The 19,215-nt window shown below is 37.8% G+C and overlaps 5 protein-coding genes across 6 annotated transcripts; 2 read left to right on the top strand and 3 right to left on the bottom strand.

The window, feature by feature from the left end:
* Window positions 173–1,598, bottom strand: LOC18772854 (probable ribose-5-phosphate isomerase 3, chloroplastic). Its single transcript, XM_007205636.2, has one exon. It carries the CDS (start codon window positions 1,318–1,320, stop codon window positions 481–483), a length of 840 nt encoding a protein of 279 aa, XP_007205698.1. The 5' UTR covers window positions 1,321–1,598; the 3' UTR covers window positions 173–480.
* LOC18772651 (PITH domain-containing protein At3g04780) lies at window positions 2,763–6,054 on the top strand. Its single transcript, XM_007205935.2, has 8 exons — window positions 2,763–3,094; window positions 3,327–3,413; window positions 3,876–3,999; window positions 4,975–5,023; window positions 5,117–5,174; window positions 5,281–5,327; window positions 5,412–5,489; window positions 5,708–6,054. Exons 1-8 carry the CDS (start codon window positions 3,056–3,058, stop codon window positions 5,757–5,759), a joined length of 534 nt encoding a protein of 177 aa, XP_007205997.1. The 5' UTR covers window positions 2,763–3,055; the 3' UTR covers window positions 5,760–6,054.
* Window positions 6,278–11,329, bottom strand: LOC18772929 (peptide-N(4)-(N-acetyl-beta-glucosaminyl)asparagine amidase). The gene is made up of 17 exons (XM_007208369.2): window positions 11,157–11,329; window positions 11,014–11,067; window positions 10,687–10,851; window positions 10,488–10,586; window positions 10,180–10,266; window positions 9,948–10,030; window positions 9,736–9,849; window positions 9,145–9,199; window positions 8,971–9,057; window positions 8,632–8,687; window positions 8,478–8,537; window positions 8,292–8,379; window positions 7,426–8,178; window positions 7,283–7,343; window positions 7,088–7,190; window positions 6,676–6,810; window positions 6,278–6,595 (listed from the first exon to the last, which is right to left on the bottom strand). Exons 1-17 carry the CDS (start codon window positions 11,232–11,234, stop codon window positions 6,511–6,513), a joined length of 2,163 nt encoding a protein of 720 aa, XP_007208431.1. The 5' UTR covers window positions 11,235–11,329; the 3' UTR covers window positions 6,278–6,510.
* Window positions 12,963–16,070, top strand: LOC18775309 (protein ECERIFERUM 26-like). Its single transcript, XM_020566971.1, has 2 exons — window positions 12,963–13,740; window positions 15,048–16,070. The coding sequence occupies exons 1-2, from the start codon at window positions 13,315–13,317 to the stop codon at window positions 15,996–15,998; spliced, it is 1,377 nt and encodes a 458-aa protein (XP_020422560.1). The 5' UTR covers window positions 12,963–13,314; the 3' UTR covers window positions 15,999–16,070.
* On the bottom strand, window positions 16,128–19,097 carry LOC18772171 (probable aldo-keto reductase 1). Of its 2 annotated transcripts, XM_007205414.2 has the most exons (8): window positions 18,465–19,095; window positions 17,914–18,053; window positions 17,643–17,810; window positions 17,332–17,535; window positions 17,024–17,196; window positions 16,840–16,936; window positions 16,569–16,722; window positions 16,138–16,494 (listed from the first exon to the last, which is right to left on the bottom strand). In XM_007205414.2, exons 2-8 carry the CDS (start codon window positions 17,971–17,973, stop codon window positions 16,310–16,312), a joined length of 1,041 nt encoding a protein of 346 aa, XP_007205476.1. In that variant the 5' UTR covers window positions 17,974–18,053; window positions 18,465–19,095; the 3' UTR covers window positions 16,138–16,309. The 2 variants fall into 2 exon arrangements, with proteins under 2 accessions (XP_020422561.1, XP_007205476.1); XM_020566972.1 differs by lacking the exon at window positions 17,914–18,053 and having other exon boundaries at window positions 16,128–16,494; window positions 18,465–19,097.

Genomic DNA, 19,215 nt, shown 5'->3' on the forward strand with positions numbered 1-19,215 from the left:
ATGCATCATATAGGATACAACGGAACCCTCAACTACTAAAGCATAAGTTGTTCAATGATCAATACTTCAGTTCACTCTCCTCACAAATGACCAGAAACAAGACTCCAACAATCCAATAAGGCAATTTTATTTCAAAAAAGGTGAGCAAAGGCAATAATCAGGTCTAACAGTGTGACGAAAAATCGAAGAAGCTTAAAGGCAATTCTTTTCCAATTATTTCACATTTCGCATTTCCATCTTTTATATTATTCCTATGCTAATGATCCAAAACAAGATGCTCAACAAACAAGAAGAGCATCAAATACAAAACTTTTAACAATTACCCATATCACCAATCTAGGAGTTACACCAAAGGAGCTAGATTTCACCAATAAATATTGAACAAGCAGCAAATAAAGGAACCTCCGTAAATATGAAAAAGCAGAGAACATATGGAGATTCCAATACTCACCATCACCAGAAAAAAAGTGAAAAAGAGAATCACTTGGTCTTAACATCCACTCCATCCTTGCCTGCAATGATGACCGCGGTCGCCATATCCAAGAACAACCCATGTTCCACAACCCCTTCAAATTTCGAAATCTCCTTCCCGGCAGCCGGCCCATCTTTAATGGGACTCTTGAAATACAAATCCACAATGTAATTGAAGTTATCAGTGATATAAGGCTTTCCATCACCATCCAACCTCAACTTTGCTTCAACCCCTTCTTCGTTAAACAACTCCTGAAGCCTCACCAAGTTATATTTCCAGCAAAACTGTACAACCTCCACAGGCATTGCCAGTCCACTTCCTCCAAGGCCAGTCACCAACTTGGTCTCATCCGCCACCACAACAAACTTATCTGAAGCAGCCTCCACCATTTTCTCTCTGAGCAAAGCCCCACCACGCCCTTTAACCAAGTCAAGATTTGGGTCGACCTCATCTGCACCATCTATGGCCAAATCGATCTTGGGGTGATCATCGAGAACCGAAAGAGGGATACCCAATTGGCGAGCTTGATCCTCCGTGCGTTTTGAAGTTGGAACTCCAACTATGTTCTGCAATTCACCAGATTTCAAGAGCTCTCCGAGCTTTGAGACCACAAAGGCGGCCGTTGAGCCAGTGCCGAGGCCGAGGACCATGCCGCTCTTGACATATTCGACGGCCTTATCGGCTGCAAGCTTCTTGAGTTCGTCTTGAGTGAGAGCAGGGACAGTGCGAGCTTTGATGGACATGGGCCTGTAAGAAGAAGAGCGCAGGTTAGGGGTTTTTGGGGTGCGCAGGAGAAGGTGGGTGGTGGATGCATTGTGGGGTGAGAGGAGGGATAAGGAGGAAGCCATTTTCGCTTCTGGGTGGGTGGAGAGTGGAGATAGAAGAAGAAAGAATGAGAATTGAAGACGAATAAGAGGTGGATTTTGCTCCCTCTGTTTTTGTATCTTTCTCTGCTTTTCTATCTTGTTGGTTTGGTTTGGAGTTGAGCTCTGTTTTTTTGTTTGTGTCAAGGTTTGTGATTTGGATGCAAAATATGACCTTTTTTGGGTTGGGTTGGGTGGTTGGTAGCTTTGCTATTTGGTTGGTGAACTTGAGATAGGAAGTCTTTGGTGAGGATTACAATTTCTTTTTCCTTTTTCTCAGGGTTAAAAATGCTAAGAAATAATATTAGATCACTGGATCATAAGGTAATCAGTCCATCACATAAAGAATATTGTTCATATTTCCTAATAAATAATTATCTCATCTATATCTTTACAATGAAAATAGATTCAATGGATTTGGGAGTGGTGGTAAACACAGATCAATGATAAAATATTGCAGCTGCAGCAGCAGCAAAATGGGAAAAGAGTTTAAATATTAACAATAATTTGCAACTGGTGCCTATTGGGAAGAGCAAAAACATAGCAACCCAACTCCATAGAAAAACTCCAGAGAGAGAGAGATTGAAATAAGGAGAGAAATAGGAAAACTATGTGAGGTAGGTAGGTAGGTAGTTCTCCGCCAAAAAAAATGAAGGATTTATATCTATAATCTGTCATTTGATCTACCAAGTTTACCAAAAATATGTGTTTGAGACTCAGAGAAACACACATGTTTGAATACATGTGATTGTGTATGTTATATTCATCTTGTTGCAGTGGTTGTTACCATCTGTGATTCAAACCTGCGAACAAACAATTGTCATTGAGTGCTGCTGCTGACCAGCAGCTTTCAGAATGGTTCATTTTATAAGATTTAACCTGCATATATATGCCAGCCAACAAGTACTGCATCAAGTGCTGCAGTAATACCCTATATGTAGACCAAGCAGTCTCGAATACTTCAAAACAATTTGGTATCAAATTTCGATGGGTCTAAATTAGTCACAGTTCCAATCAAGTACAAAATTTTCATTGCTAAAAACATGTCATGATTCTTTCACCTCAACTTTTTTTATCTAAGTGGGAGGGGGCAAAAAGCCTTATCCCTCACATTCCCATCAAAGGTTGATTCTTGAGAAATCTATATATATAAAGCAAAAGGCAGATAATAATGAAACATTCAAAATACTAAAAAATGCCTTTGGTTAATTCAAATATTAAAAATTAAAATTATTAAATAAATGAGGATAATATGGTAAATTTATATTTTATTTTCACATTAAAACAAAATTAGATAATATGTCTTATTTTTATAGAACACAACTACCCATTATTATTTTTAATTCAAAAACAAATTTAAAAATTTTATAAAAAAACCTCTCGTAGGCGTGCAGAGAGGCTAGTTTAAATTATTCATGATAAGTAAACATCCCATACAAGATGAAAATTACTTTTTTTTAAAAATATTAAAAAGGGGGAATAAATTGTTATTAATTTGTTCGTTGGGACTAATAAAAAAAAAAAATATTCCTACAAAAAGAAAGAAAAAAAGGGAAAACCTGGTCGAGATACGACGGCGTTTTCACGCGTGCCCATATTCCTTCCTCCCTTCGGATTCTTCAATTGGACCAATAAACTCCAACAGTCTCTCTCTCTCTTTTTTGTTTCCTTCCTCCAAACTCCAAGCCCCCCCTCTCTCAAATCCTCAATTTCATCAACCATGTCTGCAGAATCAGCCAGTGCAATTCAAAGAAACCAAGTAAGTATACCCAGTTCTAGTTTTCTATAACTTCCGAAAATTGGTGGGAAAAAGATTTGAATCTGGCATCTGGGTTTCTTCCAAGGGTGAAAAACCGGTGTTTGTATCACCAAATTTATTTTCCAGGCCGAAAGAAAAAAGATTTTTATTATCGTCCTTACAAATTCTGGCCTTGCAGTATGACAGTGCATTCGAAGCTTCTTATTTTCTGATATTGAATTCTTATGGTCAGGTTGATCTATTGGACTTCATAGATTGGTCTGGAGTTGAATGCCTCAACCAAAGCACTAGTCACTCTGTTGCCAACGCTCTCAAGCAGGTAACTTTTATTCGATTTCTGGGTTTATATATATATATATATTTAAAAATATGTATAAAGTATAAATTGCTGTTCTTGGTTTGATTAACATTCTTAGTTTAAAAATTGTTAATAAAGTTACCCTCTTTACTGTGAGAACGCAGAACTTAAGTAATTTTTTCTATAGCCATTGTTACTTAGAGAGTCAGTTAGCCATGTTTTGTTATAGTTTGTTATTCCTGCCATCTGCTTGCCTGCTAATAGAATTTAAGAAAAAAATTCAAAACCTTTTGATTTGTGAAATACGGAGCTTGCGCCTAAGCCATATAGTTGTCTCTTGCATGTTAATTTGAGCAAGATTTTGTTTAACTAACATATTGGAGTTATGACTAATGTGTGAAATTTTGATGTCTGCTCAGTGCTTAAACATGTTTTGGAGGTAATGCAGTTATATTTACTGGCTTTTGGTTCATTCGTAATTAGGGTTATAGAGAAGATGATGGTTTGAATCTGGAGAGTGATGCAGATGAGCAGCTTTTGCTTTACATACCTTTTCTTCAAGTCATTAAGCTGCATTCTATTGTCATCAAAGGACCTGAAGAGGAAGGTAGCAATGAATTTTTCTGAATAGATACAGTTCAACCGCATGTGACTATGCATGCTAATATTAAGCTTGTTGGTGCTGTACTTGAATTTATATTATTACACACTGACATGCTTTGATCTGAATGCCTACGCAACTCTTGATGGAATTCTTTTAAGGTGTCATTTGTTTTCACTATTGATGTTACTTTTCTTTCATTTTTTGGCACTTCCTTTTAATCTTTTATTATAAATTCTTATAACAGTGGAAGCCATCCCAACCTATTATACTTAGGGTTCACAGTAACATGTATTTGAATTCTTGTCTTCATTTAGCTTCGATCCACTCTTTTAAGGTTTGTAGTAGATCAAATAGAGGTTGCAAAAGGATCAAATTTGTTGGCATGCAGAGTAAGAAAAACTCTGGAGCAATAAATCTAAGGATCATGGAACTATGAATATAAATACAGATAAGTTTTTGTAACCATGGGGATTTAAGAAGACTACCAATCTCAAACCAAAATGCACATATCAGAGGAAAACATTTCATGTTTCTTTCAAGCCCTACTGATCCAAGGCCTTGTCTTCATAGTATGGAAGGTGTTTAAATTTGTTTGCATTTACTGAAAAATTAATTCTGATTAGGTGATTGTATTTCAAAACATCAGCCTAAAGAGCCAATTCTACTAGAGTGAACGTGAAAGTGGATGATATCATAATGGTTATATCATGATGTTTTCTTCTTTATCAGAGAATCATTCAACAAATATGAGTTTTTCAGGATGTAAATATGAGTTTTCTTCTTTCCCTGAGAAATATAATTTTTCTGCTGTTTTGGCTTTGATACCACTGTCTGTCATCTTTGTATTTTCCTTACCTTTTTCTTCCAGCCTCTTTGTTAACTAAAATTTTGTTGTGCATTTTACCTTGCAAATCTTCTACTGTAAATATCCCTGAAATTGATGTTTGATACTGTTCTAATGTTGAGATTGATTTCTAGGTCCTAAGACGGTGAAACTTTTTTCAAACAAGGAGCATATGGGGTTCAGGTATTATTCTTGGGACAATCACAGTTATTCATCATGGATAAAAAAATAAATAATTGATTAACTCATGGATGCATTTCTTGCTGATAATGGCAGCAATGTCAATGACTTCCCAGGAAGTGATACACTTGATTTATCCCCTGAGAATCTAAAGGTTGGGATTCTGTTACGACAACCTCTACTATTTTGCTTGTTGAAGACAATTCAGTAATACACATTAGGTTTTTGCATTCTACTTGATGTCTTTTTGCATGTTACAGGGCAAACCAGTTGTCTTAAAGTATGTCAAATTTCAAAATGTTCGCAGGTATCATAAACCTACTTTTGTTGATATACTACTATATTTCTCTTTATGTATGTAATAGAAAGTCTCACATTATATTTGTATCAGCTTGACGATCTTTATTGAGGATAATCAATCTGGCTCCGAACTCACAAAAGTTCAAAAGATTGTTCTGTGTGGAACAACGTAAGTTTCAATTGTTCCTCATTTTTCGTTTCTTTTTACTCGTAAATCTGCGGGTATCTCCCATAATTTTATCACATGGTCTACATTCTTGGACAATGCATTCGTTGTTTTATACATCTGATATGTGCCATATTTCCACTGCGATAACAGTTAAATAATCCAGTATCCACATAATGTAACATACCGTATGTATCTAATGATGTTTTCCTGTTATGTAGGGTGGAAACTACAGACATGAAGGGCTTGAAGAAGATTGAAGACGGACACTGAAGAGTCAGAGAAGTAGATGAATGAAAAAATTGAATCATCCAATACCATTGTGATCATTTAGCAAATCTATCTGTGCACATGGTTGTGTGGCATATTATATACTTCGGATTATAATCAAGTTCATTGATAAATTTTCACCCTCTATGGGATTCTAAGATTACATGAACATTTAATTGACTAAAAAAAGGATGAAACATTCTCAATGTTTGTCCAGCTCCATGTTTGGCATTCTCTGGATGAAACATTCTCAGTGCTTGGCATTCAAACGTTTGCAATTTTCAGAAGCTATTGCTTATATCCTCCCATTGGGGTCCCAAGTGGGTTTCTCTTCTGTTGATTAGGATTGGATTCTTACACTCTGTATTTATGAGAAATCTCTTATTCCCTGTGATTCTAGCTGCTATGGAAAAATAATTAACAACAAACCAATTGAAAACATAAAGAGCATATATATCATAGGTTGGTATTGAAGGGCAACAATCTGAGAGACTAGACTGGCTAATGATTCGGAAAGCTCATTAATGTAAAGAGTAGACAACTTCATTAGACTTCGAAGATGGTTGTTTTTTTTATTCCCATTTGAACTAATGAAACATCTTGGTGAGGGGTAACATAGAAATTAAACCACCCTGAACAGAGGGGGCATGAAGAAAGCTTCATTATTTCAACAACAATAAAGCAACGCACTCGAACCAAGTTGATGATATACATTATCATACACCCTTTCGCGGACAAAATCAATCCGTAAGAATTAACTGCTTCTAGAATAGAGGTCAATGCTACCTAATTGCAGCCGCGAGGTTGATAGAACATCTCGAACTGTCAAAAATCTGAACCTGCAACGTAACTCTAATTTAATGGAGAGCCGGAAAACATTGGTACATGTTCTAACGCATTTGAGTGTGCATATATTTACCTGAAAACATTTGATAGGAAACCCTGACATGAGATCTTAAATGTTTTACGCTGGAAACGACTGTCAAATATTTGAGAAGTTTGTTTATCCAATAGATGCCAGCTTGATTCCCCATCATTGCTTCCTTCAACTACCCTGTAAATTAAATTTATAAATGCTCAACAAGATCAATGCTTCACAGGATTTCTGAATACAAGTATATAAGTACTTCACAATACGTGTGCATGCAGGGAAAAAATTCAATAACTACATTCAGGACATTCCATTATTGTCATTGAAGAGGATGCCTGAATGAAAAGGAGCCAAAGTCCTTGTTGCGTAAGGCCATAAACACATGCCACATGCACTTAATCAAAGAAAACTGTAGCAGATTGAAAACTCAAAGATCTGTAGTTAATCATACATATCGTACCAATCCATCGGATCCCTTTCTGGTGCATCATTGGCTGACATTATCTCATATGCCACAAGTTCATGCATCAGGTTGTCTGATACTTTATACTTGATCCAACAACCTAAAAGCCATAAATACAAATTCACAAAATAACTTGCTAATAGTAAAGTGTTTAAATCACACTAATGTACAAAAGAGAACCCTTTTCATTACCTCGTGCGCCATTTGGTTCTTCCCACTTAGATGTGCGTAACCCATCAAATGCTGACATTGCCTGAAATTTTCAGCGGAGATTATGGAGAAATTTTTAAATGAAACAGTAAAAAGATGAACCATACAGACCAAATAAAACTCACAATTCCAAAAGGAATTTCTTCTCCACTTGCAAGGACTGAACCAGAATGTATTCTGTTTAGCTTCAGAAGTGGCAAGCAAAGAGAATCTTCAACAAAGTTATCACAAATGTTAAGATTATTGATTGTGTCATCCAAAGCATCCAAAGCAACAGGCAGTGCCAAAGAGGTTTTGACAGCATTTCCAGCTAAAGAAATGTCAAACCTCCCATCAGCATCTGCCTTACCACTCATCGAAAGAGCATTAAGTAACTCAGTGAAAGAGGGCAGCAACTGATGAACAAGAGATTGGCTGACTGAATTGATTGTAGCCCTCCTTGTTTTAAAAGGGGATTTCTTAAGATCCACAAGAATTCCTTTAAGAGTCTCGAGTACTTCAACCGCCCTTGACTTGGGATATTTTTCCTTAACAAAGTGGGAAAGAATCGGAAGAAATGCATTGTGAATTTCGGTCACATGCTTGTCAACACATGCCCGAACTGGACAAGAAGAACCACTCAAGGAGCAACTCTCATCAGAACCACATTCTAATCTTGACTTCCGCCATTCCTTGTCCCCACTTCGTCTCCCTGGTAATGAGGTTGAGGCATTGTCTGTAGAATGTAAACTGCTTTCAAGTTCTTGCCTCTCCTTCTCATCACGGTCTTCAAGTACAGAAAGCACTTGAGAGGTAAACCCTCTTCTGCAGTCTTTTGTTACATTAGCAAGCACAGCTGACAGTGCAGGCTCTGTAATGATGTTACGTCGAGAAATAACCTGAAAAATAAAAAGAACTCTTCCTCATCAATGGCTCAACAAAGTTCATAAAGTAGTTCTATTTATGAAAATCTAGGCAATTAATTAAATCCAGTACCACTTTTTGTGATTACCTCATGCCACTTCCTCGTATATCGTTTGGTTACATCACAAACACCATCTTTAGCGATGCCAATTACGTAATTTAATTTCTTGTTCCACCTGCAGAAAATGCTTGAAGTTATATTTATGGACAAATCAAGGTAAAATAATTTATCTCATATCTAGAAAAATGATTAAACTAGCAAGACCAAAGGTACCCGCTTTCATATAACAGTGGTTTGTCATACACTCCTTCACAAGGATCGAGATGCATCCATCTGAACAACAAAGGTGTCAAAAGAAGATTGAATCCATATTATTGGCTTTCCAGGACTCCTAAGTTAAAAGCACTAGTTTGTAAACGGAAGTTACCTTCCTAAAGATTGTGAGAAGCACTCTGTCCAAACATGATCCGTGAAATCCAAGATCTGAAAAAGAAAGGAAAAAAGTTAAAAGAAATCTATCAGCAGGCACTGTGGGTCCAAGTAAGCCTCGTCAGTCTAAGGAAAAAAAGGACACAACTGAACTACTTTATCTACTTTCATTCAAAAATGAATAATTAGACAAGATAATCATTCCAATCTTGGAACTCAACTCATTAGATGTGATAATACAAGACGGATTAAATATATTCATATTGCTTTAAGCATGTCCATTGGTGAATATTAAGAAAGTCAGATGGCACAGATATTAAAATTGAAAATGACTAACCAGGCGGGATTCATATCCAAAAGCTCGGCAATAAAGCGTAAAGCAATTGGCCCATTCCCCACAACGCCCCCTTCTTGTTTCCACAAGCTGCATGTTTGGGAAAAAATTAAATTAAATTGAGGGAGACATAAAATATCAAATAAGCTTCTTAATGAGGTCAAGATGCATAAATACCTTTAATGGATCATTGTAGCGCGGGAAACGAGACCCTATAGGGCAAAAATTGCATCTGGGGTTGAAGACCAAAAATATAATAAGTAATGTCATGCTAATTAAATATTCTGAATCTAGAGATGTATACATCAGCACATAGATACAAAAGTAAGAAACAGGGTTAGGGAAAGATAATAATAAAAAAGTAACATCTATGGTTAAAATTTGTGATTGAAATAGTTTGCTAATGGTTCGTGCCATGAAGCTCTCACCTAAAAATGCTAGTCACATAAAGTAAGTACAACAGTAAAGAAAAATCCTTTAAATTGAAAACTATAGCTGCAAATGCTGCCATAGCGTTGACAGTCGGAGAGTCCAAGTTCATGGTGGACGAGCCTATTTGACTCCAGCTATGTTTATTCTTAAACCAGATGAACAAAGACTACCAAGAATATTTTATCACAATGAAAGATTAGATATACAGTAGGGAAACCAATAAAGCAAAAAAAACAAGATAACATAAAATCATAAAGGGGTAAAAATACCATAGACCAGACCAGACTATAGTTACAAAATTTGGGGTTGGGGAATGGCCAAACATCAATAGCGTACCGATAGATCTCAACTCGAGAAGCTCCATATCGAATTTCTGAAGGAAGTGCATCAGCCATTCCATGAAATACGGTTTCTTTGCCGCAACCATCACAGGGAGGAGCATTAACCCACCTGCAATATTGAAACAGAGCACATTACACAAATTCAGCTGGTCAGCTACGCATGATGAAAGTGAATGGTAAAAAAACAGCAAAGCAACAGGAGAACACCTGAAAGATTGTTTGAACCAGAAAAGCAGCTGCAGCAGGAAAGCATGGTCTTGTTCATTTTTTGATGGAGTTGAATTCCCCTCCTAAAACACGTTTATCAGATTTGCTTATCACCAAGACATCTTTGCAGAGGACAATCATTAATATATTGCCAAAAACCAGTTCAGTTCAAAAAATGAAAACAATGACATGCGTAAAACATTTATTTTCTGAGAGAGACTAATGCTCTCACCTTGGCCAAACTGACCAATGCTTTCTCCTCGAGCTCTTCTATAGGGACTGTTTTCCGAGCAGCCTCCTGGCGTTGCAGGTCCTCATACTAAAGCAACAACAGGCCAAAACCCATTAAAAACATCAGTCTCTGAAAAGGCTTAAACTAATCTTGCACAATTTGTTAGAGGAATTTGAGAAATACAAAACTACAAACTATTATGTGTTTTTCTTCTTTGGTATTAACAAGTACTATTAGTCAAAAGCTAAGCTCTTTGCTTTTCCGTTTCCCTGAAACCAAACAGATTAAGGAAAACGAAAGAACATTACCATGAGAACTTGACTGACATAAGGGCCTACTCTCCCCTCAAACTTTCCGTTATCTTCAGGGACAGCGTACTGCTGAAACAAAAGCGCCTCCTCCTCTGCCTAATTTATTATTATTTATTTCAAAAGAGAAAAAAAAAAAAAACAAAATGAAACAAAATTTCCTTGGATGGTTTCAAATGCAGAAGACTTGTAAAGAAACCTGCAACATTCTGGCCAATTCCTCATCGGATTTCAGCAATTCATCGTTTTCAGCAGTTGATTTTTCTTGTTGCTCCTCATTGATCGAAACCAGTCGGAGCTTCTCAGAGATGGCAACGAGGTCGGAATCATCCGAAAGGACACGATTTTCATCGACTCCAATTAACTTTACGGAAAGAAAAACAATCCAATTTAATCAACTTGCGACACACGTAGTTTTACAAATAGCAAAACCTATGCACATACATTCACACGCAGAGATATATATAATTATATACACATATATATATATCTATATAGCAAGAGAGATATGTAGAAATTGGTGAACCTTTTGCTCGTCTGGAGGAATGGAGGTGAGAGAGAAGATCTGGATTTTGAAAACCTGCAATGAATGGCATATTAGGGAGAGAAACTGAGTTTTGGAGAGAGAGAGGGGGGGAGGAAATGACACAGAGAGAGTGAGAGAGATACTTCGAGGCCATCTCCGGTGTCATAATCAACGCCGTAAGTGGAGTCATTGTGGTGAACCTGAAAGCTGCGAGCCACCATTTTCTGTTTCGCGACTCTGATGATGATCTCTGCAACTGCAAAGCCCCAAAAGTAAAGTGTAGAGGTCTTTCTTCTCCCACCATTTGTTTTGTTCGGTAACTTTCTTCCAAAGAATCAATACTGACGTGTCGTTTGCGGCATGCCATGTATGTTGCTTTATTTTTATTTTTTTAACGGTTTTTTTTCATAAGAGTGTTTTTTTTTTAATAACAAATAGTTCCTGAGATTTGTGAAATTATCATCTTTCGTTCCTAATGTTTATTTGAGATATTAATAGTCCTTAAAGTTAGCATCCACACATCAAAATGGTCATTACTGTTATCTTCCGTCAAAATTGTTATTAAATTGATAATGTGGTACATGTGTGGAGCCTATACATTCAATGATATAGAGCCATGTGACTTTAAATATAATAGAATATATTTTAGACTCATCTCTCTCATTCAATTTGATCATAGCATGAAAGATGTTTTAAAATATATAAAAACATTTAAGTTGCTTTTAATTTTTTTTAATGAATTTTAAGTTTTTAAAATATATTATATTATACTTAAAATTACGTGGCTATATGCCATTGGATGTGTGGGCTCGATACATGTGCCGCGTTGACAATTTAACAGAAAATTTGACGGAAGCTAACGGCATGGACCATTTTGATGTGTTTAGGGTAACTTTAAGGATCATTAGTGTCGCAAAAATAGGTTAAGGACGAAAGATAATAATTTCATAAACCTCTAGGACTATTTGTGATAAAAAGCAAAGCCTCTGAGGTTTCAGTTTGTTTTCACAAAACCACTTTTCGTTGATTTTTTGTCAAAAAATTGATGATTTCATTGAAAAAAAATATTTATGCAAATGAAAAAATTAGCCTCAATGAAGTATATGCAATCTAATCTCAAATACCAACTTTGTCATTTGGAGAGTTTTTTTTTGTATAAAATCATAAATCTTTGGACGAAAAATCAATGAAAAGAAGTTTTGTAAAAATAATTTAAAACCTTAAGGAGTGTTCGTGTAATTTCTAAAACCTATATGAAAATGCAGAAAAATTCAAAGAATATTAGTGTAAATAACTCATATTATAAACCCACCAATTATCAGAGGGTTGCAACTTATAGGTGGGCTTGATTCTCAGGATTTATGGGGTAGCCTCCTGCAGGCCGAAGCCCCGGTCGTAGGTCCGATGAGGCCATACATTTAACATGGGCCAGCCTTCACAATTAACATGGGAATTACAGATAATACAAAAGTATCGAACATAATTTAATACAGGCCAATAGGAGCTTTTCTACGTTAAGGTAAGGATGTGTTTATTTTAAGGAAAATGCACACATCCTTCCTAGGGTAGTAGGGTTACTCCATTCCATACCATATATATGGTTGACATAAAGAAAAGGGGTGGGTATGGGTTGCGCATGAATCCATGATTGGAAATGAAGATTTGAGGATGGGGACGATGAAAATGAACATGACAGTGGCATTGCATATATCAAGTCAAAGTGGACCAAAACATTATTAATGAAATCGAAAAGGATGTCGATGAAAATGACTAACGATAATAAGGAAGTCTACATATATATATTAATGAGATTGAAAAGGATGCTAACCAGAACGAATAATATTTGGTTCTATTTTCTGTGGTCGGTCTTCTTCCAGCTGAATTAGTTTACACATTTTAGGTTGCACAATGGTCGTTGTGGTCATTAATTTCATACAGAAAAAACACAACATCACATATTCACACGCCACCTTCTTCTTTTTTGTTTTGACCTTCTTTAATTCAATGACATATTTGCATTCTGAACTTCCCAACTCATTTAAACCCTAATGGAAGAAAAGTACAGCCCTTCAATAATGAACTGAACAACTATTTCGTTCCGTCTTTAATGTTCACAACCGACCTAGCCTAACCCAAGAACATCTCTCTTTCTCTCTGTCTCTCTACACACATATACATATCTATATATCAAACATCGCTACGTCTTCTTACAAAACTAGAGAGCATAAACTATAATCTTCTCTTCTGTGTACTGTTTACATCTCTCTCTCTCTCTCTCTCTCTCTCTCTCTCTCTGCGATAATGTCGACGACCCAGCAGAGCCGGGTGGTGGTGCACTCAAAGCTAACGGCAGTTTCGAGCAGGCCAGTGAAGGCGGGCACTACCCACAATCTTACAGCGCTAGACCATGCAATGGGCCTCCACACCCTCCACGTAGTCTTCTACTACAAGCACAAGTTGTTCGGCTGTTTTGACTTGGACCCTTTGCGGCTCTCTCTCTCCGAGGCCCTCTCGCTGCACCCTCCGGTTATGGGTCGGATGGCTCAGAAACCCGACGGCAATTGGGAGGTTAAGTGTAATGATGCGGGTGTTCGGGTCTTCATGGCCCGGGTGGCGACCACCCTTGATGAGTGGCTCAGATCTGCTGATGGCTCCGAGGAGAGGCTTTTGACCGTCTGGGATGATATGCCTGATGATCCCAGTACTTGGTCACCCTATAGGATCCAGGTACTTTTTTATTTTTTAATATTTTCAATCCTGGTTGGTTGGTCCCGGTTAAGGTAAGGAGTCCTATATACTGAAGTGATTTATTAAATTTTATATACATGTGCCAAACTTTCCACAAGGAGAAATATGTTTCTTATGTTTAAGATGGCGTATTTTCGTATTTCTCTATACAATACGAGTAATATGCTAAAAATAATTACTTAAGCGTTGGCGGCGTAGTTGTGAGTTATTGATACAACTAGCCACACACGTGTAGCACTATCACTAACACTTATACGAGGAGTGTATAAAATTATTTTTGAAATCTAAGCAAAGGATTTCTTGTGAGAATGTGAAGGTGAAAATGTCCTTTTAAAAAAATGACTTATAAGGTGTTGGACTATTCTCCATTACTAATTAATTTCGAGGTGGAACGTCAACTTTCTTCGTTTCTAACCAAACAAGATCTCTAAAAACATTAATTGATTGTGTTGATGCACAAAAATGGTCAAGTACTTTTAGGCTCAACTTAGAGATGTTGCGTCACCTTCGGCCTCCTTGGACTCTTCGGTAGATGAGTAGGATCTGCAAGACAAAAAGCTACGGTAAGACCTTGGGCACCGGTGTTGTACCGGCCAAAGGCTCTCCGATGTTTAAGTTAGCTTAAGGATGAAGTGAATAGCAATTTGAACAGAGTAAAGGCTAAGTAGCTGAATTAAACAGATACCTTATTTGAGGGACTTGTGCCCCTATTTATAAATCTTAGAAGGTGTGCATTTTGAGTGGAATTTCGATGTGAGATTGTTAGCATTACTTGAGAGACTGCCACGTGTCATTTGTCTAGCTTGGTAAAATAGGCACCTTCTTTAAGTCGGATCGGCTGGCTGGTTGCCGAAGACTTACCATGCCGATGGTCTGTACATGGGTAGGGTTGTCGTAAGCTCACCCTACCACTGATCAATTAATAAGTCTTAATGTTTTGATTGGGGTTTATAGGCCCTTTTGTAGGTCCCGTATTCCACGTATGGCGGAATAATTGGTCCTTCATATGTGGTATGAACAGATTGAAATTAATGAAATAAAGGTTCTGGCCATAATATTAATTGATTTACCAAACATGTGAGTGTGACACCCAATTAAATTGATTTGAAAAAACATGCCAGTTAGGTAGCTTTAAATTATTGCAGCGCCCTCCTGTGCGGGAAGGGTATGTAATTAAAATGAGACACAATTATTATTACTTTTGTTTTTTTTTCTCTTTCTTGTTGGGGAATGGAGATCAGTTCTGAATTCTTGTATTAACATATGAATCAATCCTGGTTTTGGAGATAAATGAATTTGAAGGAGGAGGTGCAGCCATTGGTGTAAGTTGCACTCACATGCATGCAGACCCAACTTGTGTCACCCTACTAGTCAAGGCGTGGGCCGAGACTCACCGCAAGCAAGCAATTGCTCACCCGCTTCTCGTCGGGGAGTCATCAGCCCTCGGAGGCAGACCCGTTGATCAAGGCATAATAAAAACAAAATCAGCAGCGGCCTATTATGAAGCCAAGTCTGTGGCAGCAAAGACCCCTTTACCAGAAAAGAAAATGAGCACAGCCACTTTCAAATTCTCCAGTGCAATGATCAAGCAAGGCCTCTTACAAATCCACAAAACTTGCCCTGAAGCCAACCCTTTTGATTTGCTGGCTGCAGTGTTTTGGACAAGCATTGCGTGCTTAAAGCCCCCAAAGAGTGCCACCAAGCACTCCCTTTCAATTTGTACCGACTTTAGAAAGAAGCTGTGTTCTGGGTGGCACTATGGCAATGCCTTGCATTTTTCAATGCTTTCAGTGCCGGATGTGGAGGACGTGGAAAACACGAACTGGTTGGAGCATGTGGCAGGAGCGGTGCACCGCCACGTGTGGAGTCAGAAGGAGGAGGAGTTTTGGTCTGGAGTGGACTGGTTTGGATCACAAAAGGGAGAGGAAGGTAAGTTTGGGGCAGCATTTAGGATGTATGGCCCTGAATTGACATGTGTTAGCATGGAGCACATGAATGAGAAGGAGCCAATGATGTATGCAGCCCTGTTTGACAAGGACAAGAAGCCAGCTCATGTATCTTACCATGTGGGGAATGTGGAGGGTGAAGGGTTGATAATGGTGATGCCAGCTTCAGAAGGAGGGCTTGGAAGGATGGTTATGGTGACATTGCCAGAGGAGGAGCTGGCCCGGCTCTGTGAGGCACAACCTATTTTGAGCCTAAAACCAACAATGCTGCTAAGTGGGAAACAAGCTTGAATTTGTTGCTTTGAGTTTATTCATTTTAACTTCAAGACTTGGAAAAGCTTAAACCAATTACAGATCAAGTTACATTTCATTTGCTGCCTGAGTGTTACAAAATTAATTAATACTATATCATCCAAACAATGCTTCTAAGTGGGTGACAAACTTGAATTTGCTGCTGTGAGTTTATTTGTTTCAAATTCACGACTTGGAAAGCTTAAACCAATTACAGATCAAGTTACATTTCATTTGCTGCCTGAGTATTACAAAATTAATTAATACTGTAGCAGGCAATTAGTCCTTGTAAGCTCGATTGATCAGTCAGACTAATTTGGATTCCTTTGAGGAGTGTTGGCAAATTTCCATTGCACATGACTTGCGTGTTCGTAAGTTTTCTCACCAGCTACTTGGTCGAGAGGAACGGCATCAGAAATTTCTTTCAGGTCCTCTTCCCTGAGTTTCAGCGCTACGGAGCCAATGTTTGTATCCAGGTTTTTAATTTTTGTTGTCCCTGTGGAAATTCACAGTAAATATAGTCTCAATGAACAATGTACGTAATGTATCGAAGAAATTATATATACTCACCAGGGATAGGAACAACATCATTTCCTCTGTGGAGAACCCATGAGAGGGCTAGTTGAGCAGGAGAGCATTCATGTTTCTTAGCAAGGCTTTCTACTCTATGGTAAATGTGTTTGTTCTTCTCCAAGTTCTCTCCCGTCATCCGAGGATGTGCGGCCTGATAATCACAAAAACGAAAACAACAAAAATGGAAAAAAGATTATTCAATCAACCAACAAACTCAGTCACTAGTATAAGATAAATAGCTTAATTAGCTCTGTTTTTAAATATGTACCGCATGAACTTTAGAGTCCAAATTTTCCAAAACTGCTTTGCCAGCAAAAAAACCACGGCCAAGAGGACTATATGGAACAATTCCAATCCCACGCTCCCTGCATATAAACAAGGCTTTTTATTACAAAATGTCCCTGAGGTTTGTGATTTGCCAAGATTTGCACAAGCGTGTAAATATCATGTACCTGCAAAGTGGAACAATCTCTTCCTCAATATCACGAGTCCAAAGAGACCACTCCATTTGTATAGCTGTGATGGGATGAACTGCATGTGCCCTCCTTATTGTGTCCGGGCTCGCTTCAGATAATCCTATATACTTTATCTTCCCTTCTTCCACCAGTTTCTTCAGCTCACCCATCTAAACTCCAAAGCAAATACAGAAATGAAAAATATCTAATCAGGGTTCTGGGATTGGGTTTAGCACAAAACTGCGTAGTTTTAGACTTCAATCAATCTGTTATGAACTTATGAAATTACACATTAAATTACATACAGTATCCTCTATAGGCACCGATTGATCCACCCGGTGCTGATAGTAGAGATCGATGTAGTCGACGCCAAGACGCTTCAAGCTAGACTCACAGCATACCCTGACATACTGAGGGTCACCCCTTACTACCAGACGAGGCGGTCCCAAGCTTACAACACCAAACTTTGTGGCTATCTGAACTTTTTCTCTTGGCAACTGCTTCAAGGCCTAAATGTTGATAAAATGTTTCTAATTAGTGGAGTTAGTCTAATTAAGTTACTTGATCAATATTGCACAAGTGGAATAATGATGAGGGCTTGGAGACGGAAGTATACCTTGCCAACAAGAATTTCACTGTAATGATCAGTTCCATATATATCAGATGTGTCAAAGAAGGTGATCCCTTTACTGAAGGCATCTTTTATTAGTGAGATTCCTTCCTTTTCAGCCTCAGGGGAGTTGATCCAGCTCAGCCCCATGCATCCAAACCCCAACTTTGATACCTGCAGCAGAGCAAGGAAATGAATTAGAAAGTCTATTGCAGAAGCAGAAGCAAGCCAAAATGCAACGACAAAATTTCATTTGAAAAACAGAATGATATTGTACCTCAAAACCTTGGGTTCCAAGTTCAACTCTTGGAATCTGAATTCCCTGCCCCTCAGTCATTTTGTTATCTAAATAATTGCTTTCAATTGCTTCCTCTTAGATCAACAATCCCAGATGTAAACAGGATTTTTGATTGCTGACTGAGAAATAGCAAAGTAAAGATGCAAAGTCTATGACCTGTTTATGGGATTTAAAGTTGACCACACACACCACCACTGATTATTACATATATATCTACCCACTAGTCTTACATTGACATCACTGACTGTGTCACTATGCCAATGGCAATGGGAATAATATCTAGTACAACTTTGACCCATTGGATTATTATGTCACTGGCCAATCAATTGACATCACTCATTATGTCACCATGTCACTATGCTATCTATTCTATTCTGATTTAACATTTCCTTCATTCATAGAGATCCTCTCCAAAAGAAAGGGAACCAACAAGGTATTGAAAGATTGGTAAATTGTGATTAGTTCTGTTGCAGAAGCAATCATATGCAAAATACAAAGAAAATGAAAGAAGCTTTAGAAATGGATTATACCTCAAGTCCTTGATTTCCAAGTTTGACTCTTGGAATCTGTGTTCCCTTCCCTTTAGCCATACTAATCTTCTTTAATTTTCTCCAAAAACTTTGTTTCGATTGTTTCCTGTAATTTATATAAAACCTAAATGCAGATAGGTTAGTTCACCCTGCCTATTCTCCACAGCTCGAGTTTATTTAGCCTCTTCTCAAGCTCAACAGTATGAATTCAACAGCTGTTCTCTTATGCGGATTAATTGGTGCGAATAGCTCGCAGAAAATAAGCATCCACCACCATTAAAATGAACCGTCCGATGCTTCTTAAAAAGATTTATAATAAATAAAAGTACAACCAAAAGAAGAAATTAAACTTTCAGAAATCAGAATTTCTTCATTAAACCTGCAATGAATTGCACGTCCCGAGGAATGGAGGTGAGAGAGAAGAGCTGGAATTTGAAAATCTGCAATGAATTGCAAGTTAGAGAGAGAAACTGAGTTTTAGAGAGAGAGGTGGAGGAAATGAAATGACAGAGAGAAAGAGGGAGAGAGATGCTTCGAGGCCATCGTCGGTGTCATAGTCAACACCGAAACGCCGAAAGTAGAGTCATTATGGTGAACCTCAAAGCTGCGAGCCACCATTTTCTGTTTCGCGACTCCGATGATAATCTCTGCAACGGCAATACTGTTTAAATATTTAAATATATTTTAACGGTATAGCCGGGCGGCTATACTATTTAAATATTGAATATATTTTAAAGGTATAGCCGAGCGG

Source organism: Prunus persica, chromosome G6 (assembly GCF_000346465.2).
Source record: "Prunus persica cultivar Lovell chromosome G6, Prunus_persica_NCBIv2, whole genome shotgun sequence".
In the NCBI taxonomy this organism is placed as follows: Eukaryota; Viridiplantae; Streptophyta; class Magnoliopsida; order Rosales; family Rosaceae; genus Prunus; species Prunus persica.